The following is a 26,428-nucleotide window of genomic DNA, read 5'->3' as shown; positions in this document are numbered from 1 at the left end:
CACATCCCAACTTAAAATCTTTAACATCACAATCAAGTTGTTTACTCTTCTGAGCTCTCAAACATTGCTTATAAAGGAAAACACTGTCCATGACCATGTCATAGGACATTATTAAGCTAATAGCCAACATTACATAAAATCTTAGCCATTATTATACCATTTAAAACAAACTCCCTATATGTATATGACTAAGATAGTAAGACTATTGTGCATATTTGTGTATTTGTTGGATTGAATTACATACTGCTACTGTCGATATGGTACATGTGTACCACACCATAACAGAATTAGTCTCAGAAGGCAAGACTAACATATATATCCTTTGTCTAACCTGCTTTGTGGAGGACTGCAAATTGTGGACAATCACTGAATCCAAGATTTGTATTGGTATAATGCAGACAGTATTAACACAAACAAAGGATTGTTGCCAGAGCCATGGAGACACAGTAGATAAACAAAAATCATGGGGGGATTAGTTCCTTCACAATATAGACAGCACACCCCTATGAGCAGACCAAGTGACATGTGACCTGAGTACTCAGGTAGGTGGTATGTAGAACATCCACCAGCATGTGCCCACAATGGTGACTAATCCCTTGCATGTAGCACAACTCCTGTATATGTGCAGGACATCCACATAAAGGGCATTATAGTCCCATTGTTCTCAGCCTCATCACACCAATAATTTAGTGCAATGCACCTTTCTGCATGCACCTCCCAAAACATCTTCCAGGGATGATTTACTCAAGTGTATCACTTTTGCCATAGTGAACTCCTGCAATTCTTATCAGCCATACCTAAGTATTTTTTCTGATGCATAATCTTTAGGAGTTGACAATGCAGAACTCCCTTAAAGATGTTATACAAGATGCATGTGTGATACATGTTCCTGTGATGCACGCAGTAAATACACAGATGATTGACAACACTGGTGGAATGGATTACATTTGTGAAAGTGTGGCTTGTGGCAGATATATATATGCCATGCAAACCTGTCAACTAGCCAGCATTGCTCGTAATTTAAACTAAAGATGTAACAATGTCCCTTTTAACACCTCCATAAGATATTAATTTTTGAGGAAGGTGTGCTTGATTCCCCTTATAGATTACTGACAAATCATGACAGCTCCCTTAAGGTGTTATACAAGATGCATGTGTGATACATGTTCCTGTCATGCACGCAGTAAATACATAGACGATTGACAACACTGGTGGAATGGATTATATTTGTATATATATAGATTACTGACAAATCATACAGCTGTACAAGTGTATTCTTGCAGAGCCATGTATAACTTACAGTCACATATTTTATGTCAATGACACAGATTAACTGTAGTATTATTCTGATATTGTCCTCTACTGTGTGTGTCTGTCCACTGTTGTGCATGAGCCTATTGCTATGTGTCTCACTTGTTTGAGACCTATGCTGATATCACATTCATATTCAAGCAACTCATTTTGCACATCTTCACTTCTACCCCTTATTGTATACACCATCATTAAATGTTCTCTACAGTGATCATGCCAGGATGACAATCACATAATATACAATAATTGCATGATGATATAACTCTCCCCATAAACAGCAGTATATACAGTATCATGCAGATATGTGATTACTGTTCTTGCTATAACTGTCTTTTCCTTGTGGTGTACGTACAGTGGGATGCCCTCATTTACTGTACATTACCATGTTTCACTTGTCCTCTTCCCCTACAGTTCATGTGTGGATCTTTTCAATACACGTACTTCCCAGGATAATTATTTATAATGACAGTCATGTGCCCTTGCTGATCATTACCAAGACTTTTATTCAGTGTGCCTTGAACAGGTTTGCACACTACTCTGCACTGGCTACACTTTCATATAATGTGTTAGAACTTTATACATTGCTTTACATTAAACGCTGGTAGTCATTGTAGCTGTCTGAACAATCCCGCAGAAATAGTTTGCCCATAGATAAATAGGTTTGCATATATGCAAGTGTTGACGCTGCTTTACATGGTTTCCTGGCCAGCAACACTGCTGTTGTGACAAAACTGCACTTGTATTCATGTACACATGATGTGTAGTATGCATGTGCAATTAGTGCTACTGCTCACCATGCTGACATGAAAACTCCATGTAAGCTTTGCTCTAAGCCTAAGCAGAGCTTATCATATCCCCAGGTATGATACTGAGCCCACAAATGAGAAAGTGATCATAATATGATTGATATAATTATACCTGATAGATATTCAGAAAATGAAAAGCAAAATGAAAAAAAAGATGTGCAAAGTTTAAAAAAGACATCTTGGCTAATGAATTGTATAAATACAGGATTGTATAAACAATAAAGACAAGATTCAGGGTCATGGTAGAGAATACACAGGGTCAAAATACAAGGAACAGACCAAGTCAAGCTCAGCTGTGGATCTGGATAACAAAAGTGTCATGTTACTATGCACCACCTGGTATAAAGAATACATGCAAATGAATATGTATGAGTGCTAATGAAAATTAAAGACAGGCATATCAAGGCCATTTTACAGAAACAATGTTATGTTATTACTCAGTTACAGAGGATCAGTGGTATTACAATCTGCTGCACTGCTGTGCAAGTCACTTTCTCAAATGTAGACATGCATGAAAGTGTGATGTGCCTCGGCATGTCTCTCACAGAAAATCCAGTGATGCTGCTGTGAAACAGCAGCCCTGCAACCTCTCCCAGGGCATTATTAAATATGTAAAACACAGTGATAAATATATATGTACACAGTGAAAGCATGTATATAGCATACAGCAACTTTGTTACAGTGCTCCATCATGGCCGCAGTTACTTCCTTTGGTGCTACAGTACCCCTAAATGTCCTCATGGACACCTGTGGGATGTGCTGACTGCCATATAGATATGACAGACCCACACTGTGGTGTTCTTTGTGCATTTGTGATGTCAGCCACAAAGTACAAAATAAAAACGGGGATATCTCAGAGATGAAGTAAACAGGAACAGAGACAAGGGAGTGTAGAAGAAACAAAAAGATAAAATGAGAAGAAAGCCAATGTTGCTACATGGGAATGGGAGGCTATACATTATGGCAAAACAATAATGACCCACAGGGAATGAAAATGTGTAGGTTGGGGAGGTGGAAGAGGTACAGTCAAAGGAGACCAGCAAAATGGCAATAAATATGGTACAGAGAGCTAAGGTTAAAGACGAATGGCAGCTGGCAGAGAGGTCAACAAAGGAAGTAAGGGCTTTATAGATACACAGCAGAAAAAAGGAATGGAGGAAGGGAAAGAGCAAAGATAGGAAGAAGAGTGTGGAAAAGCAGAGATACTGAGTGAATACTTTAATGCAGTCTTCACAAAGACAATGAGGGGAGGGTGCCAGGCCGGGGGGAGGGGCTAGGCAGATTGGTGAGAACAGGGAATGGACATCAAGAGAATGAAGGCGGAAGGTTGAGAATGTGATGTATGCGTTCAGAAAAAAGTATGAGATCCAAATAAGCTACCTTGCAGTGTCCTCAGTAATCTCACCTATGTGCTGTTTGGGGATTTTCAACAGATAACTAGCTAGTGCAAAGTGCAAGAAAATTGGTCAATAGCAATTGCAATACCTATGTGCAACAAGAGGAGCAGAAATAAATTCAGGTATCTATAGACCTGTTAAGTTAATAACAATTATAGGGAAAAATTATGGAGAGAATCTTGTGATGAAGATTAATAGCATTTATAGAGTAAAACAACTGCAAGAACGGCAAATCACATGGGTTCACAATGAGAAGGAACTGTCTGTTAATCAGATTTTATCCTGCTTTATGACTGCTTTTTAGATCAAAGTGTTAAGGAAGCACATCATGACATAGCTCATTTGGATATTGGCAAGGCTTTTGATTCTGTCCCATGCAGTAGGTTGATAGGAAACTGTAGTATATGGAGGTAGGACCAATACTGAAAAACAATATAACTACATGGATAAATGTTGGATAACAGAGGGTTGCAATGAGACAGACAATGCCAGAAATTAGGGAAGTGACCTGAGGTGTACAACAGGGGTCTGCTCTAAGTTCAGTACTCCTCACTGTATCTGCCTCCTGCTGACAAGGAGCATATATGAATCAGAGGAAGACAGAGGGAAGATCTGAGGTCCAATGCAAAATGCAATCTACTGTTTTAGGCCAGTAAAATCTTGGTGTGAAATATCAGCTGTGAGGAGTAGAACTGATGGCTACAGGACAGGAAAGCAATCTCAAAGCACTGATTATCTGAACTGGACAAGTGGGAAGCAGATTGAGAGGACAGTAACAGCAGCAAACAAAATGATGGTGTATATTCAAAAAACTCCACAGCCTAAAAAGCCTAAAATATTGTGCAATTTACTTAAATAAAAATAACCAACAACAAATAACCTTTTACACAAAAATTGCTTCTTCAGATGTTTACTTTTGTACACCTTCAAGGTGAAAGACTTTGGAAACAAAGATGTAATGTTTTCACTCTAGACAGCCTTGCTTAAAACATATGGATTCTGGAGGCTCTCTCCCCAAGGCCTGATCTAGGTAGGGATCCCCCAACTTGTCCCAGGAACTGTATACTGCTGTGGTATACAGTAGTGATAACTACTTATTGACCCTATAAACTTTAAAGACCTACTTGAACTGAACCTCCCCTCTACATTTTGTGTTGATTTCAATGCCTGCATCTCACGGAGTGCTTAGGTGTCTGAAATCACCCCTGAAACACGACTGGTTCATTCCACTATTCTGAAACAAAGTATGCACTAAGTAAAACATATACTACAAACGGTTGTGTACCTTTAAATTTATGATATTCAAAGTTAATACATCTGCCCTTGTAAACAGCAGCATACACCTTTTCCTTCAATGTAGTTTTTTATTTACCGACCATAACTCATGGAAAGAAATCTTTTAGCAGCCAGCAAAAGGAGAAATAAACATTATACATTGAATTAAAATTTCCACTACTTCAACTCATATTAAGACCTCTTGCTAAAATCCCTTACTGCACATAATTCTACCCTTAATGATAGTTTTTTTCTGAACCACAAGCCTCTTTTAAGTTCTGCTCCATGCCGTTCCCCTATCCTACCCCCATTTCCACCCACCCCCACTTTCCTTAAATTTATATATATCCTAACCATACCCCTTACTCCGATTAACCAATCCACACCCATCTTCTCAAACTCCACCCTACCTCCTAGACCCCATCCTCTCCACTGTATATCCCAATCACTACCCTCTACCTACTAACTCACCCCCTTCCCTCTCCTTCACTTTACTCTACCACCCCACCTATCTACCCACTATGCATCTCTACTACTCCTTAATAACCAACACTCTACTACTTCTGATGAAGTCCTTTGTATTTTCAGATGAAAACGCTTAATTTATTAAATATTTGTGTGGAAGCCTGGTTGCCTGCTTCATTTTTGTTTTCATTTGTTGGACTATTTTGTTTTTAGTTCTCAGTACTCTACCACTCTGTATTCTTTACCTCACCTATAGCTCCACCTCCCTCCACTCATATCAAATAATCAGGCACTTCCACTCATCAACACTTCCACACTCCACACATTACTCACAATCCAACACCTACCATGGCTAAACAAAGACACCAAACTACTACTTAAACACAGAGATAGAGTCTGGTCAGCCTAACAGACCACTGTAAATAAAGTAAACCTGTAGCTTATCAACAACTATAAAATCTAGGTAAGAAACACATCAAAAAAGACAAACAAACTTACTTCTAAACCTGTCAACAGAAACACCTAAACAACCCCCCAAAATTCTTGCAAAACCATCTCCTCAGCTCCGGTCGTACCCCAACCCCAGCACCAGTCACCTCAAACACTGACCCTATTGCAACTCAAATCAATTCTCACTTTATAAATGCTATAATCTCTCTACTAGGCAGTCAGTCTAATCAGCCATTTACTGTCCCTCCCCTACTCCAGCTAATCCCAACCCTTTCACTTTTACTCTCATTCAAACTAATTACATAAAAACTCTCCTAACCAAGGTTAAACCCTGCTGTCTCGCAGCTGACCAACTTCCTAATGGATTGCTAAAAATTGTTGCTTCTTCTATTGCCTACCCCATATCTAGCTTGATTAATCATTCTATTGCTGAACAATATGTCCCACTTCTCTGGAACATATCACGTATCAATCCCCTCCACAAAGGCGGACAAAGTAGATAACTAACTTCCGTCCCATAACTATTCTTTTGCTCTTTGCAAAAATCTTAGAAAAATGCATCCACATTCAACTCCTTGACCACTTCCTTAGTCACAACCTGTCATCCAGTTCCCAACATAATTTTAGACTTAAACATAGTACTAGCACTGCCTTAATAACTTTCAGTAACACTATTCATCATCTCATAAATAAAGGTCAGCTTGTCTCATCCATCTTTCTTGATATGTCCAAAGCCATCAACACCATTTCACACCAACTACTACTCAACAAACTGTCATCTTATACACTTAGTTCATCATCCCTAACCTGGTTCCATAGCTATCTTTCCAATCGACAGCAGGCCACTAAATAGGAGAACAGTCTTTCTCCCTACTTCCCATCTTGGTTAGTGTACCCCAAGGTTCCATACTTGGTCCTCTCCTCTTTATTATATATACTAACAACATTAGTCCTGCAGCTCAACTAGCCTCCATTGTCCAGTAAACTGATGATGTTACACTTATCTGTTCAGCCCCTTCACCCAGGAACTTCAACTAAAAATGCAAACTGCTTTATGGGACACTGAAAAATACCTCACTGAACATCAACTAATACTAAGCCCTAACAAAAGTAAGTTAATAGTTTTCAGAAACAAAAAATCCAAACCATGCCAGTACTCTCTCATAATCCTCTCTTCAAATGTAACCAAGACAGAACCCACAAACCAGGCTAAACTCCTAGGTGTCACAATAGACGATAATCTAAAATTTGATACACATATTTCTCTTTCAATAAAAAAAATCCATATATATGTACGTGTGTATATATATATATATATATATATATATATATATATATATATATATAGGTTTACCATCAAAATAAAGAAATGTATCTTACTGTGTGTCTGAAGGTCGAATGGAAAGTTGCAAAAAGGGAAAACTGCAAACACAAATCCTGTTGACTCAGAAACGACAACATGTAGATTGTGTTCACAGTTTGAAGCACCACTGTTCTGCACTGGACTGCACTACAGTAGGTATCATGAAAATTACCCTTTTCTTCACTGTAGTACAATCTTGGAGTTAGAATGTATAGTGCAGGGGGACTTGCTCCCCTACAAAACAGTAGACATTTGTATGGTATTTTTCCAGTATTGTTTCCAGATGGTGAGTCATCTATTACATGTGAAATGTCAATTTTTTTCTTCCAAAAAAAATCGACATTCTGAGCAGCCTGTTTAGACAGTATTCAGCCTTCCAGTTCGGGGATGTGAATATTCATTGTGACTGCTTTCTTTATTTTGATAGTAAAATATATATATATATATATATATATATATATATATATATATATATATATATTTATTTATCTATACACAGGTCCATTTTCAGCGGATGCCCGGCGAGAAAAAGCTCCACATTACAATACATGAGAGTAAAAAGAAGTAGAACATACATACATATGGTATATATACACATCAGGACAACATGCCGGTGATTAACAAACATACATATAGCATATATACACACAACAGGATATCATGCTAGTGATTAACATTTCTTACAGTAGACAATAAGAGGTACACTTTTTTTTCTTTTGCAATTATAAGTTTTGTAAGGTAAATGTATACGGGTTTGGAAGCTTTCAGGGGAGAAACTGTTTATACATAGCTGTACCCTTACAAATTCTCTTGGTATGGATTAGCGTGGTGAGTGGCATGAGCATAACCAGTTACTTAGACAGTGGGTTTTCAGGAGTTTTTTGAATTGACTAAAAGAGGTGGTAGATGTTAATTGGCTTGGCAGTGTGTTCCAGGTTTTGTCAATGGTGTTGGCAAAGCGGGATTTACCAGCTTCATTTTTATGTTTGATGACAGTTATGAGGTTCTGGTTACTAGATCTTAAGGGTCTAGAGGGAATGTGGGGCTGAATTAGGTGCTGAAATGCTGGAGTTATCTCAGGTAGGTAGTAGAGTTTGTGCGCTATAGAGAGTTGATTGAGTAGAAGTATATGAGGCAACTCAAGCCAGTTGAGTTGCTGAAGGGAAAGACAGTGTTGGGACCTATATGAGACTTCAGTAGCAAACTTGGCAATCTTGTTTTAGCAAGATTCCATTTTATTTAGATCAGTTTGGCAGAGATTGGTCAAGATGGGAGAGGCATAGAGGAGGCTGGATAGAAGATGAGTCCTTGCAATGGTTACTTTGGTGCATTTTGTCATAAACTGTTTGTTCCTGTAGAGGAGACCAAGTTTTTTTATTAACTTTCTTAATGGTTTGTGCTATGTGGCTGTCGAACCTCAGGTTATTGTCTATTTCTACACCTAGCAGTTTAGTGTATGTAGTTGGACTGATTTGAATGTTTTCTTTGGAACTAATGGTGAAATTATTATTTAGGTGAGGAGCTCTGCCAGGACTGAAAATAATTTGTTTTTTTTTTTTTTTTTGGTATTAAGAAGAAGTCTAATGTTAGTGAACCAAGTTTCATCTAGAGTGAAGTTATTTTGGGAAAGGGTTTGCAGTTCACTAAGGGTAGAGGCAGCACATATGAGGGTAGTGTCATCTGCATATTGTACTACTGAGGCAGTGGGAGGGGATGAAGAGATCTGATTTATAAATAGAGAGAATAGCAATGGGTCAAGGATGGATCCTTGAGGGACTCCTGTGGTTACTGGTAACAGGGGGGACAAGTGGTCCTGCCATAGGACTGCTTGCTGATGGGCAGATAAGTAGCTGTTGAACCATGATATAGAGGACGGACTTATATTTAGGGTGGATAGGGTATCAAGAAGCAGACTGTGGTTTACCATGTCAAAGGCTTTTGATAGGTCTAAGAATATGGAAGAAACAAATAGACCCCTGTTTCTGTGGTGTTAACTATGTTGGTGAATGATAGTAGTGCTGTCATGGTGCTATGGAAAGGTCTAAAGCCATGCTGGGATATGGAGAGTAGGTTGTTATTCTGGAGGTACTGTATTAGTTGTGTATGAACAACTCTTTCTAATATTTTGGATAAAGGTAATAGGACTGCTATTGGGCAATAGATGGTGAGCTCTAAGGAGTTGCCTCCTTTGTGCAGCGGAATTATATATGATGTTTTCCATGAGGTGGGGACTTTGCATTCTGAGAGAGATCTGTTTATGAGAATAGAGACAGAATAGGCTACAGCTTCAGGAAGGAAGTCTGCTGGCAGCTTATCAGCTGCTAGAGTGGTTGGTTTAAGTTTACCAAGGAGTTTAGATATTGATCTGGTGGATACAGAGTGGAGGTGAAAATTGGGGCTATTGTTTTGTATATTGGGGTGGGTTGGGATAGTTATTGGTGTGGGGCTGCTGGTACTATTTTAGGCATTGGCAAGGGTCTGGACTGTTTTGGTAAAGAATTTGTTTAACTGAGTAGAAATGTTTTCATGGTTATTTGGAAGCACAGGGGTTGGAGTGGTGGACTTTCCCGGATGCAGTATACCATTTATTGGGGCCCAGAAATTTTGGGGGTTGTGAGCATATTTTTCTTGCATGCTTGTATAGTAGCTGGATTTGTCTAGTTTGATTTGTTTTTTGGCTTTGTTACGGAGCTCTACGTAGTTTTGTCTCAAAGTAGTGGTTTTGTTTTTCTGATATTGAATCCAGGCCTTGTCCTTTTCTTTCATTATAGTTTTAGTATCTTTTCTTTTCTTTACTTTATATCCTCGAAATACTGAAATGTCACAATTCAGTATTTCGAAACTATAAAGTCGAATTTTTAAAACCACGAAAACAGAGAACTGTGAAATTCAAAATCTCGCACACCGGATATTTTGAATTTCGCACTTCTAATGCACACACACACACCATCCTCCCCACACACAAACACAAGCTCTCAACTACTTAAAGTACTTGTGCCCTCCCACACACCCCTACTTATATATTCTAACTCCAAGGTCGCACTAGACACAAACACACACACCACTACACAAGCTACATTCTGCTCGCACACACAAACAGCAACAAAACACACTAACACACACCCCAGCTCCTACATAAAACCCTTAACACACACACACTTACCTGAATCCGTAACCACACAGGAACTTCAGAAATGCAAAATTCAAAACCTCTGGTATTCGAGGTTTTGAATTTCACACTTCTGAGCTTTCGCTCTTTTCAAGATTCCACTTTATGGGCTCTAAATACTGAATTTTGATATTTCAGTATTTTGAGCTTCTAAAGTGAATATATATATATATATAAAATGTAAAAAAAACAATAAAAATATTAGTTTACAAAACACAGAATGCTTCCCTCCAACTAAACAGCACTTTTACCAGTAAACCCTAGCTGCAAAACCAACATCAAGTGTAATCTTGGTAGAGGTACCTTTAGGGAAAGAGTTTTTAGTACTGTAAAGAGTATAGTTAGGGTTAGTGGCATGAGGCAGGACTGGGATTAGCATACATAAGTAAGGTGGGCTTCACCAAAAAAAAGGACATATACTGCACCAAACTTGCACAACACTGATCCCATTACCTAACCCTTACTCAAACCCTAACTCCTGAGCACTCCCACATTCATTTTCCTTCAGGGTATGAGTTAGTTAAAATATATAAAACTTTATTTCAGTATTATTAAATTCTCACAAATGAGCATTCAGTCATTTGGCCATTTTATACTTCGAGAACTCACAAAAACTCTTCTATATTTTGAGCATTCGATATTTTAAATTGCAACCATATATGAATATGACTGTCCTGCATGTTTTTCCATGCTGACATGACAAAAAGATTGGCAAAAGTCATTGAATATGGAAAGACTGAAAAGTGCCAGTCTTTTCATGTACAAAACTGTGGAATTTGAATTTGATCTTTCCCCACTGTAGTTCAGTCTTGGAGTTTAAAGCATTGCCCCCTAACTCCTGCTACTTACCGTAGCAGGAGTTGTGCGGTGGTGGTGGTGGTGGTGGGGGGGTGTGATACAAAAAACAGATTCTTATTTTACAGGTTTTTTTTTTTTTGTTTGAATACTTGAATTTCAAATAGTTTTATTCACGTACTGTGCATTCAATGTTTTGTTGTGCTTTTCAGGTAATACTTATATATATATATATATATATATATATATATATATATATATATAAAACACTCGCATAAAGTATTGCAAAGTATTCACTGAAGTTTGACCCAGAAATCTCCCTTCTAAGTGCTACTGTGTGTCCTGCAAGGTAGCAGGAACTATCAATCCCATGTTATGACTTGATTAGCCAGGATCACGGAAACAGGTTCTCTAAAAATACTTCAAAATGCATTTTGACTGAATGAAAGGCAGTGTGATAATGTGAATGGTGCAAATATATATGTATATATGTATATGTATATATATATATATATATATATATAAATATATATATATATATATATATATATATATATATATATATATACATATATATATATATATATATATATATATATAATATATATATATATATATATATATATATATAGATATATATATATATATATATATAGACAGATAGATTTAAATATACAGGTTGGCAAGACTTAGCTGAATGTCTCTTTTAATGAAAATGTTTTTGCATCTGCAACTCACTGAGGTGCATTGTATCAAATGCACTGTTAGTCAAATGTTGCAGTTGTCAAACATATGAAGATCGATTGTGTTAGATAACTGTGGGTTTCAGCTGTTAATGCAGAGACTTTTGGATATACCAAAGGTTTTGGCATTATGGGTTATAAGTGTTTGCACCCCACTCGACTTTCCTGAGAACACTGGAGAATATAAAGGTCTCTCCAAACACCATTATATTGGGTGACTTCAACTACCCAAACATAGACTGGGAGCACTACTCAAGCCTCAACACCCTCACCCAATGGTTCCTAGAATTTATAAACTCAAATGCTATGGAACAACTAGTCACCACTCCCACAAGAGGGGAAAACATATTGGACCTGATCATCACCAATATGAGGACTCTATGTTCCATACCAGAGGTATACCCCTCATTGGTAAGATCTGACCATAAATTAATCTCACTGGACATCCATATCCCATCCCCACCCCCAGCCAAGGAAACCACGGTGAAGAACTTCTCAAAAGCAAACTTCACATTTCTCAAAACCGAGGTGGAATCCTTCAAAGCCCCCGGGCCAGTGGAAAATACGGCCCAAACCGCAGAATCCTTTACAAACGCTTTCTATGGACACCTACAGGAATGCATGGATCATGCTATCCCAAATAAAACCAAGACTCATTCCTCCAAAGGCAAGAGACCTGTCTGGTGGACCCCAGCCATAAATAAGCTATACAACAGAAGGAGGAAGCTACTACATGACAGAGCAAAATCCCAAAAATGGAAGGCATCTCTGATCAGTACTAGCAAGAAACTACGATCCCTCATAAAATCATCTAAGGCCAGCTTCGAAAGAAAAATTGCACAAGATGCTAAAGATAATCACAAGGCCTTCTTTAGTTATGTCAGGAACCTGGGTGGCAACTCCCAGATATGCTCTGAGTTAGTTCAAAATGACAAAAAATACACTGAACCCACAGACATTGCCAACATCCTGGCAGACAGGTTCAGTGCAAACTTCTCCCCCCCTTCCCCCAAAAGAGCAAATGTCTATCCCAACAGAGTGTAGCCTCCCTGACATCACAGATGCACAGGTGAGAGCTGCCCTCTCCAAAGCAAAAAACACAGCATCAATGGGACGGGACGGTGTCCCGGGCTGCATCTTACACAAACTCCAAGAAGAACTGAACCCTCACATAAAGTCACTGTTCAGTCTCAGCCTTACTACAGGATATGTACCCAAGGAATGGCGTACAGCAACAGTGGTCCCACTCCACAAAGGTGGTGCCACAACGGACCCCGGAAACTATCGCCCTATAAGCCTGACTAGCCTGGTTTGCAAAACTATGGAGCGTATCATCATAAAACTCATAAACAAAGACATTGAGAACCCCCAAACACTGGATCCTACCCAATTCGGCTTTGTTAAGGGTAGATCTTGCCTCTTGAACCAGGTCAACTTCTTTGAAACAGTCACCAAAGCCATAGATGAAGGGAAGATAGTCCACACAGCCTACCTAGATCTCGCAAAAGCCTTCGACACAATACCCCACTCGGGCATCATAAATAAGCTCACCAGCTTAAATATCAACCCGTATGTCACAAGATGGGTTGCGTACTGGCTCAGGGATAGAACCCACATGGTCAGAATTGCAGGTGCCATGTCAGACTCTAAACCAGTTACAAGTGGTGTCCCACAAGGCTCAGTCCTGGGACCTCTCTTGTTCGGTATATATTTCTCTGAGGTACAGGCTAACATGGGAGGACTATGGCTGACCAAGTTCGCAGATGACTGCAAACTGGGTGCCATAATCGACTCGCCGACTGACACAAGCATCCCATCCTCCAAGAGGGTCTCACAGAGATGAATAACTGGTGCCAGAGCCATGGCCTAAAGCTAAATGCCAAAAAGTGCATAGTCATCCCCTTTCAGAAAAACAAAGTGCCCACAAATTACCACATAGGTGGTAATTCATTAAGTACGGAAGAAGTAATTAGGGATTTGGGGACCCAAGTAGATAGCAATCTCTCCTTTGACAATCACATTGCCAAAGTGGTTAGAAAGACCTTCTATATAGCCCACCTTATCACGAAAGGGTTCAAATCTAGATCAAGAGAGGTCATTGTGCCCCTCTACTCATCACTCATCAGGCCCATAATTGAATACAATGCCCCATTTGGGATGTACCTTACCCGATACTTGCAGCAACTGGAAAGACCCCAAAAGTACCTCACCAAGAGGATCAAGGGACTCAAACAGATGCCCTACGCAGTTAGGCTAAAGAAACTCCAGCTCTACTCAGTTGCTTACCGCCTACTCAGAGGCGATCTGTGCCTGATGTATAAAGCCATGTCCAACCCAGAATTAATGGACATGCTCCACCTCTGGAAATCCAAATCCCTTAGAGCTACACGCTCCAGGGACTTAAACCTCAGCACAGAAATAAATAGGACATGCTGGAGGGACAGATTCATATCCCAGAGGCTCCCCTCACTCTGGAACAAAATCCCAATCCATGTTAGGCAGAGTCCCTCAATGACCCTCTTCAAGAGAAATCTTGACGAGTGGATGGGAGATCATAGGTTTACCCCTGGGATCTCTTCTGTGTCCCTACTAGACAGAGTCACAGAAAACTAACCTCAAAAGGGCTATCTTCTGCGACCTACTATACAGAGGCACAGTCAACTAATCTAAAAGGGTGGCGAAAGCCAAACACACTCTGGCTAGGCTTATAAATGCCCTAGGGCAGATAGCCTAGTATCAACCTATGAACCTATGAACCTATGTGTGAGTGCTTACAGGTTAAAATAAGGGCTATTTAAGGATATAAAGTTACTATTATGTGTGTGTGTGTGTGTTAATGGACATAGTGTATGTTTGAGTATTTCATATAGTGGTAGTGTTATCGAAAGTTTCTTTTTTTTAAGGTTAGGTATAGGTTTAGAGTTCAGACATGATTATGGTTAGGAAGGCAAGAAAAGTCCAGCTTAGTAATTAATGCATGTTAATCCCAACCCTAATGCTGTCCCTTACCCTAAACCTACACCTCACCTTACAATAACCTTATCTATTACAATACCACTATTCAGACAAATGTATGAATGTAGTGGGAGGATTTGTGGTAGAAGATCAAAAAAGGAAACAGTTTTGTTTCCATTTTTAATTTTTATTCACAGGAATGACAGGAGTTTTAAGTCTATTTCATCTAATACATCAGCACAGAAATTGGACCTTGATTTTAAAAATGTATAAAATAAATGAAAAATTAAGTTAACAAAGAGAACAGAAATGTGTTACTGAGCCTGTAAATTATCTGATATATTGTTTTTAATACGTTAAGGATGGTAAATAAAATGTAATAAAGAGCATTTTTACAAAATGTATTTGATTACTATGTTGGCGAAATTAACCATGTTAGTTTTTACATATCCCCATTAATGAGTGTTTTGAAACAAAACAAGTTCAACAAATTTAACATTTTAGAGGAAATATCTAATATTTGATTTGATAACTGAGAAAATTATAACATTATGAAGAGATTAATCTGGATGAGAGCTGAGGACAAGACTTCCTATCTAACAGAAGTCTAACTAAAACCAACAGTGGGAATGATTCTACAGAGATAACTTACCAGCAGTATGACTAAGGGCAAACACAACATCGCTGGAATAGTGGAAGTGTACAACCCATGTATGAGGGTAAAGAGAGAAAAGAATAGTTAAGGAAAAAATAGACGAATGAGCCTGATTAACTGCATGGGCATGTTCATGTGCAGATTACTTACTGAACAACCGCATATCAGCTTCAGTAGTGGGGAACATAGTCTTTTCAACACCGTTTTTACGAAGGTATGACAGCTGATCTTCATTTACTAATGAATTTCATGAAGTCAAAAGACAATTAACTACAGGTTGAAGCACAACCAAAGCAACAACCACCACAACGTTGATTATATGACTACTGGATCCAAAATAATGAATAAAGTCATTGTTTAAATAAAAACTTCTTAAATCACAAAATTGTTCTAGCATCTCGGTACAAACACCTTTACAGAACATAACATCTTGGAAAAAAGCTTTCCTTAAAAATAAAAATCCATTTTCAATGATCCACTTAATTAAACAATTAAACAATTAAACCATTAAAACAACCTTTTCTTAAAGTAAACATCTCCAAATCACCTCATCGTTAAGCCCCATAGGAGCCAATGTGTTATATTTCAATATATAGATAGATTCTTTATACAAAAGTTTACTCTTCAATACTAAATCATTGTCATATTTTACATTAATCTGCTCCAAAACCACACCTTGTAACAGTGAATGGCCACTTGCATGTACTTCTTTAAAGTGCGCAGATATAACTTTTTCCTCCTTTCTATTCTTAATGTTTCTTATATGTTCTGAAAATCGGACCTGAAACATTCTTTTTGTTTCCTCAATATAGTATAAATTACATGGACATCTAAGTGCATAAATTGCACCTATACTGTTACAAGAAAACACATCCCTACATGTATACTTAACACCATTAATACATTCAAGGTTATTAAGGATTTGTGTGCCCACTGAACACCTACCACATGGGTAAGTTCCAGAACTCCAATCCAATTGTCTAATATTCATAGATGGAAATACAAATTTTCCATGTACCAGCATATCTTGTAAACTTCTACCCCTTGTATAAGAAATCATTATAGTTTTTTTTTTTGTTTACCAAAGATTCATAAGAACATGACTGAGCCACCTGGAAGACCGATAATTTCGGCATGCAGTTATTTTTTACATAATATTGGCAAGCTGTTGCATCAAATATTGATTGCATATGTACAAAAATACCTGCTTATATACAAGACAGTTTTGATTTTTAGAACAAGATTTCTGAAATTATATGGAATAATGAAATGTATTGGTTGGTTTTAGATGTAAAAAGCCTATATACATCAATAAGACATAAATATGGCATTTCTGTACTGTTTTTTTATGTTGGGTGAAAGTCTTTTTTCCAACTTTGTGGAAGGGTTAGTGGACTTTTGTCTTAAAAATATTTTTTCTTGTATATAATAATCAAATATACAGAAAAAAACATGGGACAGCCATGGGAGCTCCATTTGCTCCCATGTATGCCAATCTTTTTATGGCTTTTATTGAAGATAAATTTTTGTATAAACAAACATTTGTGAAACAGTATGTTAAATCATACTTAAGCTATATAGATGATTTGATCTTTATATGTTAAGGAGGTAGGACTCGGGTACAGGAATTTGTAAAAACATTAGATAATAACCCTTTTGGATTGTCATTTAGTGGATTACAGGAAGGGAATAAGGCGATTTTCTTGGACTTAGTATTGGAGGGGACAAAGTGATGGGTCTATCCTGACTAGAATCCATAGAAAATTTGAGGATGGCAATCAATTTTTACTTGCTACAAGCTGTCATCCCCTACATCTGATCTCATCTTTTCCTTATAGTGAATTTTTATGACTGTCACGGTTGTGTAATAATAAGGGGGTATTAAGAGATGAGATAGGCAAATCAGCTAGGATGTTTTTAAGGAGGGGATATGATTTAAATATTATAGAAGAGGCACAAGAAAAAAATGTTGGTAACAATAACAGAGATATGAAAAATATATCAATGCCTAATAATAGAGTGATACAATATGGAATAAGATCTGATGAAGGGGAGAAGATGTATTTTGTAAGCCTGTATAATATAAAGAGTGATGAGGTTGCCAGTTTAATTAAACATTATTGAGAATTTTTGAAAAGGATCAAAGTGTTATTGAAAATACTACTCAAAACTACAATGATTTCTTATATAAGGGGTAGAAGTTTATGAGATATGCTGGTACATGGAAAATTTGTATTTCCATCTATGAATATTAGACAACTGGATTGGAGTCCTGGAACTTACCCATGTGGTAGGTGTTCAGTGTGTACACAAATCCTTACTAACCTTGAATGTATTAATGGTGTTAAGTATATATGTAGGGATGTGTTTTCTTGTAACAGTATAGGTGTAATTTATGCACTTAGATGTCCATGTAATTTATACTACATTGGGGAAACAAAAAGAATGTTTTGGGTCCGATTTTTAGAACATATAAGAGACATTAAGAATAGAAAGGAGGAAAAAGTTATATTTGCGCATTTTAAAGAAGTACATGCAAGTGGCCATTCACTGTTACAAAGTGTGGTTTTGGAGAAGATTAATGTAAAATATGACAATGATTTAGTATTGAAGAGTAAACTTTTGTATAAAGAATCTATCTATATATTGAAATATAAACTTGTAAATGAAAAACAACTACTGTTCTGCCAAGTACAAATAAATCCAGGTCCCGAAATGTAAAGATGCTTTATTTGTCCAAACACCTCAGTAGGAACACCACCAAACAAACTACAGGCTGTTAGTGAAAAAACAATCCAAATAACGTATTCCACAAAACGTTTTCGTCGCCAACTTCTTCAGTAGTCTAAACCATTTACAAAGTAGGTGTATTTATATGAACATTTAAAATAAAATTAACCAATCATTTTGCATCACAGTTCAAATATACTTATAATTAATTTAAAATCCATAGTTTTCTTAAAGATGCTCATCCCAAGTTTAAAAATATGTGTATGTATCAATTCTAATTACATTAAGTTCACTAAATCATTAAAATAGTTAAAAATGTTAAAAATGTTAAAACAATTTTAATAAAACACTTTAAAATCTAATTAATTCTTCTTTAGGGATGGAAATTAAAGATACAACATTACACCATCTTGTGGCTGAAAATGGTAAAACATCTTAAAAAACATAGCAAGGAAAGTAAATTAAAGCTTTGCTGCCCTCAGTTTTAAGACTGGGGCTATGGATACCATATCATTAAGCCCAAAATTATGGTTGGCATCCAAAAGAAGCTGCCAATACAAATCCTTATATTCAATTAATGTTTCCCACATACCACCTCTGGGATTAGTGGGAACAACTTCTAAAATAAAGAATTGATAGCCAGAAGTATTGCATTTTAAGGCATGTTTGCTAAGTGCATTTTTGTCACTTTTTAATTTAATATCATAAAGGTGTTCATATATTCTTTGCCTAAGCCTTCTTTCACTCTTTCCTACATAAAAAGATGGACATTTTTTGCAAAGGGCAATATAAATTATTCCATTTGTATCACAATTAGCAAATGCATTTAAATGCAATGTTAAATTCCTTGCTTGTAAAAACAGGGTGTCTCCACAAAATAAATGTGAACAATAGTTGCATTTTCCACATTTATATAGCCCTTTCTTTGGTTTGTTAATTCTGTTATTAAAATGAGTTTTCAAGCCACCTTCCAAAATATTTTTGATACTTTTACCTTTACGGTAAACATAAGTTAATTCATTGTCAAAAATATATTCAAGATCTGAAATATTAGAAAAACAATTCCATTCCCTAGAAAAAATATTTCTTACAAATGCTGATTGCTCACTAAAAGTAGTGATGAACCCTGTCTTATTTTCTCTGGACTTATCAACCAACTGTTGATCAGAGCTCTGCCTTTCTTCATTGCCCAAAATAGGGGCAAAGGAGTCTACTCTTTTGATGTTAACTTCCTCTGACACCTTATTAAACAATTCTAGAGGATAACCTCTCTGAGAAAATAAATTCCTTAAAAGGTTAGTCTCTTCCAAAAACACTTTGTTATCAAAAGTCATTCTGCTCAATCTCACAAGTTGCCCCTTCACAACCCCCTTCTTTTGGTGCGGGGGGTGGCAACTGGTGTAGTGCAGATATGAATTGGAGAAGGTTTCTTTTCTAAATATACGTGATGTAAAATTTCCTTCATGTTTGCCTATACAGACATCTAGGTATCTAAGTTCTTGATAATCAAAGCTACAAGTAAATTTCAAAAAAGTAGATGTACTATTTACATAAGTTAAAAGGTTAAAAAACTGTTCCTTACTACCATTCCAGAAAAAACACAAATCATCTAAAAACCTTGTGTATAAAGTGCATTCATTTAAAAGAGGGGAATTTAAAAGATATTTTTCTTCCCAAAAAGCCATAATAATATTGGCATAAGCTGGTGCACAATGTGCCCCCATTGCAACACCCTTTTCTTGTTTAAAATATTCCCCTTGGAAGTAGATAAAATTATTTTTTAATACTACTTCCATCAAGGTTAGGGTGTTTCTAAAATCTGTGTGTGTCAACTTTTTACTTGCTACTAATTTTTCTTCAAACCAATGTAAACCTAAATCGTGTGGGATACACCCAAAGAGGTCAATAACATCCATGGTACCAAAAGCCATTTTCTCAGTATATAGAGAAGGTTTAATCTTTCTCAAAAACTCCCATGAATCTTTTAAAATGTTGACACTGCCTTCTAAAACGTTCTTAATCTTGTAGTCAACACATTTAGCTAAAGGCGCTGTTATTGAACCTTCAGCTGACACTATTGGTCTGAGTGGGGGATCAAGGCTATTTTTGTGCACTTTAGGGATGCCAAAAATGCATGGGATACTGAAATATAACACATTGGCTCCTATGGGGCTTAACAATGAGGTGAATTGGAGATGTTACTTTAAGACAAAGTTGTTTTAATGTTTTAATTGTTTAATTGTTTAATTAAGTGGCTAATTGAAAATGGATTTTTGTATTTAAGGAAAGCTTTTTTCCAAGATGTTCTTTTCTGTAAAAGTGTTTGTACCGAGGCACTAGAACAGTTTTGTGATTAAAGAAGTTTTTATTTAAATGGTGACTTTATTCATTATTTTGGATCCAGTAGTCATATAATTAGCTACAGGTTGCTGTAGTATACGTAGATATTAGTCAGGTTCTTCCAAAAGTATGCCACAAAATTTGGTACAAAAGTTGTTTTACGTGGATATAGACAGTACATTACATACATCACTGAACAAAGTCATGATTAGGTAAGAAAGACTGGAGGATAAGGTATGATGAAAATTATGGTAATAAATGTCATTATGAAAACAGGAGCACAGGAGAACTGCTGGGATGAGTTTCGGGACTCATACTGTCTGCAATATATACACACACTGGACATTGTAGCTGGGTTCCTGCATTTTCATTTTCTGCAAATTATATAAATAGTTTTGACATTTCTAAAGCAGAACAAAGCAGTCTCAAGGTGAAGATATCTACTGGTGCAACTCATTAGTGCATGGTACTTATATAACCCCTATGGGAGAATACCTGTATATATAAAGTATATAAAAGAAGAAAGAAACTTTATGGTTATAAAGACCGCCATTGTTCCCATATCAAGAACACACTTAAGCAAACTACTAAAGAAACCTCAAAGCTGAGTCCATCCACCACCCCCTTTTTCCCATTTTTGCACATGGGGTCACTGTATTACATTAACAGTGACCATCATCAAGAGTGAGTGAGTGGTCACACCACTGGGTGGCAAACCATGCCATTGTTGTAGCTACAGAAAGCAAAAATAACAACAACCCTTTCTTTTTAAAATCAGGAAGTTAAGAAATAACACTCATCAATTTTCAAAGTAGTTCACAAAGGTTTTGACCCAAATGAAACAGCTAATAAATTTAGTGCAAATTGTACTCCATCACCATTATAACTATATCCTACATAAGAAGAGTAACTGGTTCAACCAGCACTTCTCCCCCTCAGCTCTTCAAGTGAAGAGCAAAATAAATAATAATAAACACTACAATGTAATAAGCCAATCACTATATAGTAAACATCCCCCCAGCTCTTCCATTAAAGAGCAAAAAAAAAAGGACATTTATTTATTTATTTATTTATTTCCAGTTTGTTTACCGGGGAGGTCCACTGGGCTCAAGAGCCCATTTTCAGTGGAGGCCCGGGGAGAAAAGCTCCTCAAAACACAAGTTACATAGCATATAGAAATACAAACATTAAAAGTTACCTAAAGATATTGACAACTATAGCAAACAATTTCCATTTCATTACAGTATGGGGAAATGGGGATCCCTGGGGGGAAAAGGATCCTTGAAGCAAGTTACATTACAAGACAAAAAGCAATAATTACAAAGTTACATAGCATAATGAAGAGAAACATGAGTAATTGCAGTCATTATGGAGTTTTACAGTAGAGCAGCAGGTAGAGTTGTTGAATGAGAAGGTGTTGATTACTTATTTGGTAAGATATTACAGTGAGAGTTTGTAGGAGAGGATGAGAGGCATAGACTATGTGGTGGGAGGGGGGATAGGTTACTGCTAAATAGTGAAGGACTATAAGAAAGGTTAGAAAGGGAAAGGAAAGGATTAGCCTGGAGAGTAGGAAGAGGGGAGGCTAGGAGGTAAGGGGTGAAGAGTGCAGTTACATTTTCTATGAAGAAGTAGGTAAGAGTGAAGAAGTCTTTTGAAGTTGCTTAGGTTTTCACAGGCTCTCAAGGTGGAGGGCAGGGCGTTCCATTTTTTGGCTAGAGTGAAGGAGAGTAAGAGCTGACCAGCAGGACATTTAGGTTTGAAGATGGAAATAAGGTTTTGGTGAGTGGATCTAAGGGGTCTGGAAGGGCTATATGGTATTTTCTTCTACTGGCACACCAATCAGGTAGCCAGATGCATGACCCACCCCCTCCCCTGCCCAGCCGTTCAAGTTCTGTTTCTATGCCTTGCCCCTGGCCCTCCCTCAACATATTTTATTTAAAAAAATAATAATTTCTTCTTTTACACTGCAGCAAACTGTTTGATACAAATATATATGATGCCTTTTAAAAGGCAGTATTGTGTTAAAGAGAGAGATTGTGATTGACTGATCACAACCCCCCAACACTTTGCACCTAGGGCAGTTGCCTCTTGCGCCCCCTCCCTAGCTATGCTACTGCTATAGGTTCCACAGTCCCCAACCACCTGTACAATTATTACAGACTAAGTTATCTCAGCCCTCTCAAAAAGCTAAGAGCACCACATCCTTGAACCCTAATAAAGTAACAGGTTGCCTGATTATCAGCACCAAATATGGCCTACCTGAAACCCTATTTATACTCTTGGAGTCTGGAACAGCCATTACAATGCCATTACACAAGGGTAGACCAACCACAGACCCTGGCAAGATTAGGCCTATTACAGTCACTAACGTTATATGCAAGTCTTTGAAACTTACTATTTTGGTTGGCAAACTCTGGTCCTTATTAGCAGTGGGAATGAATGGAAGCAAGATGCAGGAACAACCTCATTCTGTAGAAAATTATACATACAGGGTGATGCTAACTCAAATGTGGTTTTGTCCTTGCTCAGAGAATGACAAAACAAGGAAATTCTGATGTTCTGGATAGATTACCCTGCTTACAGTAATTCTATTTTCACTCATAAGGTTTTAACTGATACTAAATGGAGAAGAACAGTGCATTCTACCTGTCTACCTATATAATCGATTTTTCTATCTATATCTCTATCTGTATGTATGTGTGTGTATACGTGTAAATAAAGGGATATGTAGGAAGAAGTATGGTCATATATACAACAAGAAAGACACTGCTTTATAGTGTAACTCTCATAAGATTGTCCAGCAATCTCCACAACATCTTACCCGAGAAATTAGCTCTCCCACCATGCCAGTCCATGTGCCATTTGCTTCTGAAACTCCATATAATCCATCTGCAACTAGATGGATCTTGTAATTAAACTTAAGGATTTCAGCAATTTCTTTTAAGATATCCACACAGAACCCTTCATACCGCTCATTTCCTTCCAGGTCGTGATGATTGGATTTCAGCATCATATAAGGATTTTCCTGTAATAAACATGAGTAGTTGTTACCTTCATTTATATTATTTATCAGACTGCAATAACAACAAAATACCAAAAACAGAAAATATTTTCATGTGTTGATAAGTATGACTGTAATCCCAGAACACTACAGATTACAGACTGGTTCATAGGTGTGTACTAGGCTAATGACAGCTTTGTAAGCCTAGCCATGCATCCCAAATCACTGACAAGTTGTGGTACCCTTGGTAATGTAAGCAGGGACTTGGGAGATGAAACATTTACAAGACCGTAGAACTGTCTGAGAAGTAATATAAACTGTATAAACATTAATTTTACAAAAATAAATAAATAAAATATAACTTTTATGCATGAACATAGTACTTTTAGTTGTACATAGATATGCAAGTTCGCTTGTGGTTCAGCAGTACACTAACTAATCTAACATGTGAATCAGCTGAAGTATAGGAATTAGAAAGAGAAGTAACTATAGCACAAGAGGTATTCTATAACTTATAAATTAATGCAATTAGCTCAATTGAGAAATTATACACTTTAACTGTTTGATTGTTCTATTTCTAGTGAATGTTAAATCTTATAATAGATGTCTATACTAAAAATTGTAACATAAACAACCTTAAGAAAAAAGTAGAAAGTAGACCGGATGCAAAATTTTAGACGAAAAGCTAACCAAATGCTTCTGTTGAAGGGTTTTCTTTAAAAGGAGCAAACAGCTTCATAATAAAACAAACTAAAAAAATGAAAATGTAAAAATGTAAAAAGTGGAGATATTGTAACATTCATATATACATATTATAATACATTTTTACCATAATGGCTTCTTCAGATCAGTGTATAATTTAGGCAGAAAAGCTGAAAAATCAAATTTTGACTTGTAAGGGGAAAGTTTTTGGATGGGGAAAAATAATAATTAAAACAATGATGGAGTAAATATATATATATATATATATATATATATATATAACTGTACACCATTTACAGCACTCATGAAAATTATTTTTGAATGTACCACTTAAAATATGCATAAATAATATTTGACAGAAAGGGTTCAAAAATGGATTGGAAAATGGTAATACACTTAACTGTAGTGTGCTAGTATGAGACAGAGACAACACAAAAATATAGAAAGAAAAGGAAAATAATTTAAAAGAAGAATCCCCTAAGTGGGCAAACTCAGATTTTGAATTTGAAAAAAGGGGGGTGAACAGGGCTATAACAATGAAATATTTGACAGAATTTCAAAACAGTTTGAGAGGTTTCTTTTCTTAGGAATCTTGGGCTAGTGTCTAAGTGACATAGAGCAAAGATAAGCAACATGCTTAGAAAAAGCAAAATGTAAAAAAGCTTGAACATAAAAAGGAAAAAAAATGGTACCTTACTGTAAAAATAATGTAAGGACAATATCGTTATGGTTAAGTCTGTCAGTGTCTGAGTGGATGTTCAATAAAATGAATTGCAGTTCATTTTTTTTTATATAGTAAAACATTTTTATAGCAGATAGCATTGTCAGTGTGTGTGTGTGTGCATGTGTGTGTGTGTGTGTGTGTGTGTGTGTGTGTGTGTGTGTGTGTGCGTGTGTGTGTGTGTGCATGTGTGCGTGTGTGTGTGTCTCTGTGTGTGCGTGTGTGTCTCTGTGTGTGCGTGTGTGTGAGTAATATATTTGCAGTCTGATCATGCCACTTCAGTTCCTTCTTTTCAAACTTGTCATTAGTGTCTCTTTAAGAGTAGGTTCTTAAAAATTTTATCTACTACATGAGAAAAAGAACTTGGAATTGTTGTATTCTTTTGCAGGCCTAGCAAGCCTTTTTTTGGTCTTGCAGCTTAGCCTTAAAATGAGCCAATCTCTATCATCCAATCACTATAGTTTTTCAAATTGCGCCCTAACGCATGCACCATTCATCTAGCTAAAATGAGACTAGTTCCTCTACTTCCATTATCCAATCACTGCAATCAACATTTCACTCACACAATGAACAATCACAGAGCCTTAGTAAGATCATTAATCATCTCATCAATTAAGTTTAAATATAGAACCTAGCCTGCATAGTGCCTAGATCTGTAAATCCTATGCACAAGGTAAAATCACTCATCTGATACATGGAATAAAGACTGATTGCTGAATGGAATAGATTTAATTAGTATTTTTTAGAAGAGTTTTAAAAATATTACAAATATTATAGTATTTCCAGCAGCTTCTGATTGAAGAAAACCCCACAGAAGCTGTACTGCCCCAGAAACAGCCTATGGTGAGAGAAGAAGGGGAGCCTACCCTAGAAGAAGTAAGAACAGCACTAAGAAAGATGAATTCAGGGAAAGCAGTAGGCTCAGATGAGGTCACAGCAGATATGATAAAGATGCTGGGTGAAATGAGGAAGAAATGTCTCCTGAGGGTACTCATATCAGTGTGGAGGAAAGGCATATCCCAGATGAATGGAGAGTAAACACACTTGTGCCAGTGTACAAGAACAAAGGGGGGATGTCCACAACTGTAAGCAGTACCGAGGAATCAAATTCCTATCACATTGCATGGAAGTTCTAGAGAAGGTGATTGATAAATAGATATGCAGAGTAATAGAATGCAAAATGGGAGATGAGCAGTTTGGATTCAGATCAGGATGCAGCACAATTGATCCGATATTTGCATTGAGACAGATACTTGAGAAGAAGCTAGAGATGAGGAGAAAGTCCAACTGGGTATTCCTAGACTTGGATAAAGCATATGACAAGGTTCCAAGAAAGCTGATCTGGACAGTACTCCGGTGGTTTGAAGTCCCACAAACACTGGTAGAATTAGTGCAAGCTATGTACTAGGACCCAATGACTCAAGTACAAACAGTGTTCGGCCTCACAGAGGGGTTCCCAGTGGGAGTGGGTGTACATCAGAGTTCAGCTCTGAGCCCACTGCTGTTCATACTGGTGATGGACTATATTAGCAAACAGGTTGGAGGGG

The 26,428-nt window shown here is 37.0% G+C and overlaps 1 protein-coding gene across 1 annotated transcript in view; it reads right to left on the bottom strand.

Moving 5' to 3' along the window:
• The window catches only part of GRIK4 (glutamate ionotropic receptor kainate type subunit 4), a 5,029,336-nt gene that overhangs the window by 517,511 nt on the left and 4,485,397 nt on the right, over positions 1-26,428 (bottom strand). The window contains exon 15 of the mRNA XM_044081017.1: positions 23,279-23,482. Coding sequence (XP_043936952.1) covers positions 23,279-23,482 — 204 coding nt within the window. The remainder of the gene's footprint in view (positions 1-23,278; positions 23,483-26,428) is intronic.

The sequence above is a fragment of the Protopterus annectens genome, chromosome 8.part0 (assembly GCF_019279795.1).
Source record: "Protopterus annectens isolate FY-2018-M chromosome 8.part0, PAN1.0, whole genome shotgun sequence".
Classification (NCBI taxonomy): Eukaryota; Metazoa; Chordata; order Ceratodontiformes; family Protopteridae; genus Protopterus; species Protopterus annectens.
This window is presented reverse-complemented; position numbering and strand designations above follow the sequence as displayed.